General features: G+C 39.2%; 1 protein-coding gene across 2 annotated transcripts in view; it reads left to right on the top strand.

Annotated features, from left to right (window-relative positions):
* Positions 1–163: 163 nt before the first annotated feature.
* The window catches only part of SS18L1 (SS18L1 subunit of BAF chromatin remodeling complex), a 33,540-nt gene continuing 22,020 nt past the window's right edge, over positions 164–11,683 (top strand). The window contains exons 1-3 of one of the 2 annotated variants that reach the window (XM_073607522.1): positions 164–350; positions 9,839–9,915; positions 11,340–11,424. In XM_073607522.1, the coding sequence (XP_073463623.1) occupies positions 282–350; positions 9,839–9,915; positions 11,340–11,424 (231 nt within the window). In that variant the 5' untranslated portion in view covers positions 164–281. Of the gene's footprint in view, positions 351–429; positions 563–9,838; positions 9,916–11,339; positions 11,425–11,683 lie in introns of those variants that run through there. The other variant, XM_073607524.1, reaches the window with a different exon arrangement.

The following is an 11,683-nucleotide window of genomic DNA, read 5'->3' as shown; positions in this document are numbered from 1 at the left end:
GAGGACGGAAAGCTTCACTGCGCCACACTGCTAGTTTCATAACCTTTACTCCACACATGTATATTTATTACATCGTTTAAATTTTTTTTCTGTATAAATGGACCGCAATCTGGCAGGTGCAGCCCGTCGAATCGGAAACGGATCATACCATTTGGCACCATCTCCCCCCTGTCTGCTGCGTAGAATAAGAATCCTCTGGCTACTAATAAGGGTGCAGATATTAGGAATATCAGGAATAATTTATTCTGCTCAGACACACGCCGGGCCAGAGGGGGGCAACCATGTCTGTGGCCTTTGCATCAGCCAGACCCAGAGGAAAAGGAGAAGTCACCCAGCAAACTATACAGAAGGTACAGGATCTGTGATGGTGGAGGGGGAGATGGCACCAGCTTTATTCTAGGGGGAGGAGGGGACATGCAATACCCATGTGCCATGCATATTATACAGGAGACATAGCTATGTCATCTGCATGATGGATGCCTGACACACACAACCATTCATGGACACTTCACAATGGAAACATTTTTCATTCATAGATCATCAATGACATCTAATTATATATGTATGTATGGTCATTGATATCTATTTATATATGTATGTATGATCATTGATATCTATATATGTATGTATGATCATTGATATCTATATATGATCATTGATATCTATTTATATATGTATGTATGTATGATCATTGATATCTATATATGTATTTATATATGATCATTGATATCTATTTATATATGTATGTATGATCATTGATATCTATTTATATATGTATGTATGATCATTGATATCTATTTATTTATGTATGTATGATCATTGATATCTATTTCTATATGTATGTATGATCATTGATATCTATTTATATTTGTATGTATGATCATTGATATCTATGTATATATTTATGATCATTGATATCTACTTATATCTGTATGTATGATCATTGATATATATATATATATATATATATATATATATATATATATATATATATATATATATATATATATATATATATATATATATATATATATATATATATATTATGTATGTGTTTGGTCATTACTATCTATATATATATATATATATATATATATATATATATATATATATATATGATCATTGGTAGATATAGATATATATATAGTGTGTATGTATGTATGATCATTGATATCTATTATATATGTATGATCATATATATATATATATATATATATAGATATATAGATATATATATAGATATATATATATATAGATATATATATATAATCATTGCACTATGTATTTCCTGATAATTGGAATGTATTATTGGGAGATGGGGAAAAAAAAAAAAAATATATATATATATGTATATGTGATACTGTATATATGACCGTTGAACTATATATATATATATATGTCAATGAGCTATCATTGAACTATATACTGTATATATGATCATTGAGCTATATACTGTATATATGATTGCTGAACTATATATATATATATATATATATATATATATATATATATATATATTATATATGTATGTATGTGCATGATCATTGAGCTATTCACTGTATATATGATCGTTGAACTATATACTGTATATGCATGATTATTGAGCTATATACTGCATACATGATCATTGAACTATATATATGCACGTGCATGCTGCTTGAGCTATATATATATATATATATATATATATAAAATCATTGAGCTGTAGATGTATGTATATGCCTGATCATTGAAGCCTGCATGGGTGCCCCAGTGAATGCTAATCATTTAAACGTCCTCTCTCAGATGTCATCTGCCTCCATGACAGTTGCAGCTACAGACAACACTTGAGTGTCTTCTTCATCCTTATCTGTGGATTAGGGGAGGAGGGTTCATGAATGACACTTAATATGTCAGCACTGACTATCCCTGTTGCATTTCCTCCCACCTCGTTCTCAGATCAGAGAAGCCGGAGTAGGGATCAGTGAGGGTGTACAATGTGAATGCTGCACAATTGTGGCGGATTTCTTTCTCCTTTAGATAAATCTTGATGGATTGTGTTGGTTTCATGCTGTTGCTTGTAAAGGGTCAGTAGGACTGATTACTAGCAGAACAGTGGCGAATGGGACTGAGGTTCTGTCTGCAGCCGGCTGCTTGGGGGACACGTGTGGCTTTCAGCGCCTTTTGATGTGGCTCGTGCAGCCTTTGCAGGAAATGCTCAGTTTCTCTTGGTGACCTGCATGTCATATTTCTGCTAGTCATGATACAGAGGTTACTTATTCATGTTTTTTCATGCTGGGTAGGACCTGTGATGGATCAAAGTTTGCATGAGTTGGGGATCTTTGCTTAATGCTGAACTCCAGAAGCAAAAACCTTCATAAATAGACACAAAGAGGTTGATTTACTAAAACTGGAGAGTGCAAAATCTGGTGCATGGTAGCCAATCGGCTTCTAACATCAGCTTGTTCAATTAGGCTTTGACCAAAAAAAAATCCTGGAAGCTGATTGGTTCCTATGCTCAGCTGCACAAGATTTTGCACTTTCCAGTTTAGATAAATAAACCCCAAAGGATCTAAATCTAGTCTGTGTGCACTTAATACATTTGCAAACCCAGATATTACCTTGGAAAAGTAGAGGTGATCTCAACAATGCACTGTACTGTGAAGAGAGCAGAGCTGTGGGAGGGGCCCAGCAGCTCCGCCCACTACAGGCTGCCTGCAGGGGGTGGAGACAAGACCAGTCACCCTGCACAAGAAGAGAGAGCAGCAGTGACCGGTCTTTATTACAGGAAGCTCCTTCAAAGAAGCAATATGTAAGATTTTTCACATGCTGGATTCCTGTACAGGGATCCCCCCCCCCCCCCAATATAATAAAGCTCAGCCAATGAAAAAAAAAAAATACATTGGGAGAAATAAGTAAATATGACTTCCACTATGTACAGTGAGGGAAAACAAGGATTTGAACCCCTGCTGTTTTTGTATGTTTGTCCACCGACAAAGAAATTAAACGATCAGTCTATAATTGCAATGGTAGGTTTATTTTAACAATGAGAGACAGAGTAACGATAAAAATATCCAGAAAACGCATTTCGAAAAAAGTTATACATTGATTTGCATTTTAATGAGTGAAATAAGTATTTGATCCCCTATTAATCAGCAAGATTTCTGGCTCCCAGGTGTCTTCTGTACAGGTAATGAGCTGAGATTAGGAGCACTCTGTTAAAGGGAGTGCTCCTAATCTCAGCTTGTTACCTGTATAAAAGACACCTGTCCACAGAAGCAATCAAACAGATTCCAATCTTTCTGCCATGGCCAAGACCAAAGATCTGTCCAAGGATGTCAGGGACAAGATTGTAGACCTACACAAGGCTGGCATGGGTTACAAGACCAACGCCAAGCAGCTTGGTGAGAGGATGACAACAGTTGGTGCGATTATTCACAAATGGAAGAAACACAAAATAACTGTGAATCTCCCTCAGTCTGGGGCTCCATGCAGGATCTCACCTCATGGAATTTCAATGATCATGAGGACGGTGAGGAATCAGCCAGAACTACACGGGAGAATCTTGTCAATGATCTCAAGGCAGCTGGGACCATAGTCACCAAGAGAACAATTGGTAAAACACTACGTTGTGTAGGACTGAAATCCTGCAGCGCCTGCAAGTTCTCTCTGCTCAAGAAAGCACATGTACAGGTCCATCTGAAGTTTGTTAATGAACATCTGAATGATTCGGAGGAGAACTGGGTGAAAGTGTTGTGGTCAGATGAGACCAAATATGAGCTCTTTGGCGTCAACTCAACTCGCTGTTTTTGGGGGAGGAGGAGGAGGAATGCTGCCTACAACCCCAAGAACACCATCCCCACTGTCAAACATGGAGGTGGAAACATTATGCTTTGGGGGTGTTTTTCTGCTAAGGGGACAGGACAACTTCACCACATCAAAGGGACAATGGACGGGGCCATGTACCGTCAAATCTTAGGTGAGAACCTCCCTCAGCTAGGGCATTGAAAATAGGTTGTGGATGGGTATTCCAGCATGACAACGACCCAAAACACATGGCCAAGGCAACAAAGAAGTGGCTCAAGAAGAAGCACATTAAGGTCCCGGAGTGGCCTAACCAGTCTCCAGACCCTAATCCCATAGAAAATATGTGGAGGGAGCCGAAGGTTCGAGTTACCAAACGCCAGCCTCGAAACATTAATGACTTGGAGAGGATCTGCAAAGAGGAGTGGGAGAAAATCCCTCCTGAGATGTGTGCAAACCTGGTGGCCAACTACCAACTACAAGGAACGTCTGACCTGTGATTGCCACCAAGGGTTTTGCCACCAAGTACTAAGTCATGTTTTGCGTAGGGGTTGAATACTTATTTCACTCATTAAAATGCAAATCAATTTATACATTTTTTTTTTTTTTAAATGCGTTTTTCTGGATATTTTTGTTGTTATTCTGTCTCTCACTGTTAAAATAAACCTACCATTAAAATTATAGACTGATCATTTCTTTGTCAGTGGGCAAACGTACAAAATCAGCAGGGGGTCACATACTTTTTTCCCTCAATGTATGGACACAGTTTTCAGCAGCCAACCTCACATTATAGAGGAACTTTATCACTGAACCCCCAAAACGGAATTAGTTGTAATATTGACCCCTTCTAACCTGGTATGGCAGATTGAGATGGATTAGCAAACTCCTCCTCTTTGTGGATCCAGTCGATCTCCCACTATGGTCTGCTAAGAGCCACCACCACATGCTGCCATCTTCTTTGTAACATCATCAGGAGCTTGGCTGTCTCTTCCAAGTCCTAGCAGCCGGCCTCCTGATGACGCTCACTGCGCATGCGCAGTGGGTCCTGCACATCTCCGAAGCCTCCTGAGAGACGTTGGTATCCAAAGAGACTTCGGACAGGAGTGTCATTCTGTCCAAGGCCAAAGATGAGCTACGCTCCACTAAAAAAAAGCTATGAAAATGTACATCATTGCAGAAAGAGGGGGAGGAGAGGAACTTTTTTAAATAAAGTAAAAAATAAGTTAAAGAACTTAAAGTGATTGTAAAAAAAACCCATTCAGTTTAAAATAGAAATGAAAGGCAAAACATTTTTGTATAGATACAAAAAAAAAATTGTAAATACCTTTTTTTTTTTTTCCCCTCTTTTTTTAACCTCCCAGGCAGTATGATTATTTCAGATTTTTGCGTCTCAAAGCGGTACAATTGTTTTGCATAGAAATTTGGCGTTTATATATTGTAGGCCTGTAATTCTTAGCAATAACACACTTATATCTATCTGTCCAAACCAGAGTCTAGTAGATATCCCGGGTATGATGAAGTTTGAAACACAAAATCATAAATTATAATATAATAAATAACTATAAATAATTATAAAAAATAATAATATAATAATAATAATAAAATAAATTTCCCCCCGATTCACTATCAATCAATTCTGCAAGTGTTCTAATTTACTATCGCTGTTTTCTAGCTGGTCCAAAGCCACTTTTGACGTAAAGGGACACTTTTTGGTTGCTATGGACAATCTCAAGTTTCCAGGCAGAAAGAACAGTATATATAATATAAAACTGCATGCAGGGCATGGGCCAAAGCACTGGGGACAAAAGGGATGTGAAATGATTTCATACAGTAATATGATCTGTAAGATTACAGTACTGTATGTGTTATGAATTTTCACTTTTTTGAATTTGCTGCCAGGCTCCGCCCCCGTGCATCGCAACGCTCGCAGGGAACGGAGCCCGGCACAGAAAGGCTTCGGGAGGAGGACGGAGCCCGCAGATACCGCGGGGGGACATCGCAGGATCCTGGGGACAAGGTAAGTACACCGCACCGGGATCCTGAGATGTAATCCCGAGTGTGGCTCGGGGTCACCACTAATGGTGCTCAAATTTAACCCCGAGCCACACTCGGGAAAACCGCCAGGGAGGCTACTAATGATCACATTCATTCTCTTCTGAGCTGCATGAGAGCTGGGAGAGGAGAATTAGCAGTACACTGAGCTTCCCAGTGAATGTCTGTGCAGCGGGGGCGTGCCAGGACAAGTCTGATCATTGGAGGATACTGAGTTCCCAGCATGACTAGAGAACTGACTACGCTGTGCTCTTCCTGCTTACTGTGGTCAGTTTTTAATAGGAAAGGAAAGCAATTGGACTGGTAGGAATACCAGGGATTGCACACAAAGGAAGCAATACAATAAGGAATAAGAACAGGATACTTTCTCATACAAGTACATGGTATAGCAGGCACATATCAGGAATATGAAGTGTTGGGGTAACAAACACTTAAAAGTCTCTGTCCCTTTGCTCTGCCCCCCCATTATGGCACTGGGGCAGATGTGCCGAGGGTCTCTGCCCGGCCTTCAGGTCAGAGAAGAGCCCTGCGGGACATCTGCACAAGACAGCATAGTTTAGGACTTCACATGCACAGTGAGAACCCATGCATGTGCAGATTTTCGGGTGAACCTGTGTGTGTACAGATGTCCTGCAGGGATCACCCGGGACACGTGCGGGCGGAGAAAACGCACACCATTCTGGCCTAGGTGAGAAATGAGGAAGTGCTGCTTTGCAGTGCAAATAACTGTAAAAAATAAATAAATAAAATACTATTGATATCCATTTGTAAGAGAAGGAGGTGGGAGGAGGCAGGACATCATCACATATATTTAAGTGTGAAGGTCTGCTTTAAGTTCACGTACAATTAAGTTTTTTTTTTCAGCCCCGGACCATTTGGCTGGCCAAAGACCAGAGCACTTTTTGCGATTCTGCACTGCGTCACTTTACCTGACAATTGCGCGGCCGTGCGACGTGACTCCCCAACAAAATTGACATCCTTTTTTTTTTTCCACAAATAGAGCTTTCTTTTCCTGGTATTTGATCACCTCTGCAGTTTTTATTTTTTGCGCTATAAACAAAAGAAGAGCGACAATTTTGAAAAAAAACGCATTATTTTTTACTTTTTGCTATAATAAATATCCCCAAAAAATATATAAAAAAAACATATTTTTTTCCTCAGTTTTGGCCAATACGTATTCTTCTACATATTTTTGGTAAAAAAAAATCGCAATAAGCGTATATTGATTGGTTTGCGCAAAAGTTATAGCGTCTACAAAGTAGGGGATAGTTTTATGGCTTTTTTTATTAATTTTTTTTTTTTCTACTAGTAATGGCGGCGATTAGCGATTTTTATTGTGACGGAGACATTATAGCGGACACATCGGACAATTTTGACACATTTTTGGGACCATTGGCATTAATACAGTGATCACTGCGATTAAAAATGCATTTACTGTAAAAAAAATCACTGGCAGTGAAGGGGTTAATGTGTGTCCTAGTACATGTTCTAACTGAAGGGGGGAGGGGACTGTGCAGGAAAGCTAACAGATCGCTGTTTATACTCTGTATGAACAGACGATCTGTCAGTTCTCCCCTCAGAGAACCGGAAACTGTGTGTTTACACGCACAGTTCCGGGTTCTCCGTGTGCCCTGAGCGATCGCGGGAGCCCGGCGGTGATCGAGACCGCTGGGCACTCGCATCGGCTCGGGGAGCGAGCGGGGTCCACAGGGCGAAGCGACGTTACATAATGTCTTTTCGCCCAGCCGTGCTATTCTGCCTCAGTACAACTGCGGCGGCTGGTCGGCATGTGGTTAAAGTGGTTGTAAACCTCAGACATGAAATATGAACATATGAACAAAGCATATCTCTCTATAGTGTGTACTTGTCTCAATCCAGAGCACAAAGTGTCATTTTTGTCTGCTGCCTCATTCCTCTGCTATCAGCATGCATCACTTCTGACAAGTTTTCCTGACACCAAGCGAAAAAAGGTGAGGGAGCTCAACCACACAGAGCCTGTGATTGACAGCATCAGCTCTGTTCCTTTGTTTTGTGTGAAGGGGGTGTGTCCCTTCCCTCCAATCAGCTCTCAGTGTTCTCCTCAGTGAGCTCTCCAGTGTGTAATTTCAGCTCTCCTCACCTTTTTTTTATGACAGCTCAGACAAGCTTTATAAATTCTGTATTTTCATTTCAATCTTTTTATTCAGTTTTTTTAAATGACAATAAAAAAAGTTATGATGTAACAAAAGAAATTACAAAATGACACTGTCATCAAAATCCGTTGACAAGAAAGTAGTAACAATAACAGATTTAAAGGATAGGAAGTTTAGGCAAAGACCGCCTCCAACAGACCATTATTTGATCTCGGGAACATCACCAATATAGGTAACTGTAAAGAGTCCCATATAACAATACAGTATAAATTCTGTATTTTAAACAGATGTAGAGAAGACTGATGCAGATAAACAGGTATAACTCCCCTGAGGCTACTCCCTTCACTGGGTATATGTAAGGATTTACAACCACTTTAAAGTGATATTGAAGTCAATTAAAAAAAAAACAAACAAACAAAATGTCATACTTACCCGCTCTGTGTAATGGTTTTGCACAGAGCATCCGTGATCCTCCTCTTCTCGGGTCCCCAGTCGGCACTCCTGGCCCCTCCCTCCTGCCAAGTGCCCCCAACTGCGAGTTCCTGCTCTGCGTGTCCATTTACACACACACAGCCGCGGCTCCGCCCCGTCCTCTCTCTCTCTCTCTCTCTCTCTCTCTCTCTCTCTCTCTCTCTTCTCACTGGCTGTGATTTTCTCAGCCAATGAGGAAGAAGAGTCCCGGAGAGCCAAGTCTCCCGTGCACATCACTGGATAGAGATAGGGCTCAGGTAAGTATTAGGGGGGCTGCTGTACACAAGTTTTTTTTACCTTCATGCATAGAATTTTTTTTTATGCCGTACAATATTAGTGCAAGGGTTTATCATGTGAAAATTTTCAGTAAAAAATACAATTAAGTTTTTTTTTTTTTGTTTGTTTGTTTTTTTAGTGCACACAAACACAATATATTACCCAGTTTTATGTTAAGATCTAAAAGGAGAGGTTGTGCCGAGTAAACAGATACCCAACATGTCAAGCCATGAAACGGCAACAAACTTTGGTACCCAAAATTTTCCAAAATCATTGGCGTAAAAAAGCACTTACAGGTCATCAGTCTGCCACAGTTCTGTTTGGGCAGGCTGGGCACTTGTTGCAGTGGACTTCGCAGAGTTCAGATTAAAGACCCAGCTACTTTTTTTTTTATTTTATTTTTTTTAATTCCAGGTATAAATATTTTTTTACAAAGGCCCCAATGGTCCAGGTTTGAGCAATGTAAGTATTATTTTCCATACCTGCGGGATCACTACTTTGATTTCCAGCTTCCAAGCTGGGCCAAGGTAAATGTAAAAATGTCCATACCTGGAATTCAACTTTAAAGTGGTGTTCCAGCCGAAATTATACTTTTGAAATAAAAATACCCCTATAATACACAAGCTTAATGTATTCTAGTCTAGTCTGTAAACTAAGGTCTGTTTTGTTAGTTTATAGCAGTAGTTTGTTATTACATAAACTTACAGCAGGCCATGGCCATCTTAAGTGTGGGCATCTGAAGCCAGACTGTATTTCTTCCTGGATCTCATCCTTGCAGATCTCGCACATGCTCAGTGCAGCACAAGCAGTGTAATAGGTTTCAGGTCAGGTTTCCATAGCAACGGCAGTTTCAGAGGAAGTTGCCGCCCCTTCCCAAAAGGCATTGCAAACAGGAAATGATGCGATGGGCCACGGCCAGGGAGGAGGAAGTGAAAAATGAATACAGCAGATATACAGTAGGTGCTGAGAAAAAAAATTTTAAAATATCCAATTCGTTTACAGTGCACAGTTTAGTGAGGGATGCTGAAGAGTTGTAAAAGTGGGTGGAACTCTACTTTAAAGAAAATATTCTCCAAAAAAAAAATTCCATAAAATAACATCTTTCTTTTGTTTTTCTTGAACAGATGTTGGATGAGAACCACCACCTGATACAATGTATAATGGATTATCAAAGCAAGGGCAAGACTGCCGAGTGCACACAGTGAGTATCTGGGCAGTCATAGTAGGCATGCTTGGCAATGAACTACATGAAATGTGAACAGTGCCATTGACTGTCATTTCACACTCATTTAACTGCACCAAAAATGCCCAAGTGCAAATAGGGCTTGAGGATTCATACACAAATGGCCTGAGCGCTTGCGCCTCTTTTTTTTTTTTTTCTTTAATAAAAAAAAAACAACTGAAGTCCTAGCTATGAATTTACAGTTGGATACCAATGGCCTTTGCTTTAATAGTTTTACCCATACTTTCCTGTTACAGTAGCTCTGGAGGGTGTTTAAATATAACTGTGCAGTGCAGTTGGCACCAGAGTTAGATCTAGGGCACTCTGTAAACAGCACTCAGTACCAGACTTGGTCAGACATGCCCCTTCTTATGCTGAGGGGTGTGGCTGTTGCTTAGCTATGCCAGCATAGAACACTGGAATAGAAATACTAAATAGTAGACATGTGCAATTCATTTAGTTCCGAATTCGTTTTTTGACAAATTCGTTAATTCCGAAATTTCTGAATTTTTCCATTTCCGAAATTCCTGAATTTCCGAAAATTTGGAAATTCGAAATAAGGAAATTCGGAAATTTGAAAAATTTGGAAATTTGGAAATTTGAAAATCCGAAAATAAGAATGAAAATCTGAGAATTCAAAAGAATGAAAATTCGAAAACTCCAAAATCTCAAATAACTAACTAATAATAACTATTAAATTATAGGTATTGGAATTTCCTTTCAAATTTGGCTGTTAGTGAACATAACGAGTACGAATTTATCCGAAGTTACGAATTATTAGAAATAATGAATGCCGTATCTAAAAGAATGGAATGTAATGATCTAATAATAATAAATAATAATAATAAAACCTTTTTATTATTTATTATTAATTTGTTTAGATGTGACATTCGTTATTTTGGATAATTCGTAACTTCAGATAAATCTGTATTCATTACGTTCACAAACAGCCAGATTTGAAAGGAAATTCCAATACCTATAATTTAAAAGTTAGTTATTATTAGTTAGTTATTATTTCGAATTTTACTGATTTTCTTTCTTTTTTTTTTCTCAGATTTTCAAATTTTTGGGTTTTTGAATTTCCGAATTCTGAAAATTTGGTATTCGAGAATTTGGAAATTTCCGAAATTCGGGAATTCGAAAATCCGAATTTTCAAATTTCAGAGTTTCCGAAAAAGCAAAAAAAAACGAATGATATGAAAACTAACACATTTTTTTGTCAGTGCACATATCTACTAAATAGATTTACTAAGCAAACATTATAACTATTACTCAGTTAACATGCAGAGCCATTATATTCCACCGGGGGTGTGTGTGTGTGTGTGTGGGGCGGGGGGGTTGATTTGCAATAAATTGCTTTTCAATTAATGTATACTGTATGTTTATGTTTTACATTTGACTAGATATCAGCAGATCCTGCACAGAAATCTGGTGTATCTCGCCACTATAGCAGACTCCAATCAGAACATGCAATCTCTGCTTCCTGCGGTGAGTAGAGAAGTCCACACATACCTCTGCCTTCTTCCACCTATAGATAAGGAATTGGGGCCTTAAGGATCCCTATCATGAAGATATTGTATTCTGATTTTTGCATGTGGTTAACCCATGTATCAATAGAATCCAGGGCCGCCGATAAGGGGGTACAGCCAGTCTTCCTGTCCCGGGCCCAGGCCCCATCAGTTTAACAGGGAGGCCTGGGCACCTGAGCTGGAGGACGAGCTGTACTACCTTATCACTGGAACCAGTC

The sequence above is a fragment of the Aquarana catesbeiana genome, linkage group LG12, assembly GCF_042186555.1.
Source record: "Aquarana catesbeiana isolate 2022-GZ linkage group LG12, ASM4218655v1, whole genome shotgun sequence".
Lineage (NCBI taxonomy): Eukaryota > Metazoa > Chordata > Amphibia > Anura > Ranidae > Aquarana > Aquarana catesbeiana.
Note: the sequence above shows the minus strand (reverse complement) of the source record. Positions and strands in the feature narration are given on the sequence as shown.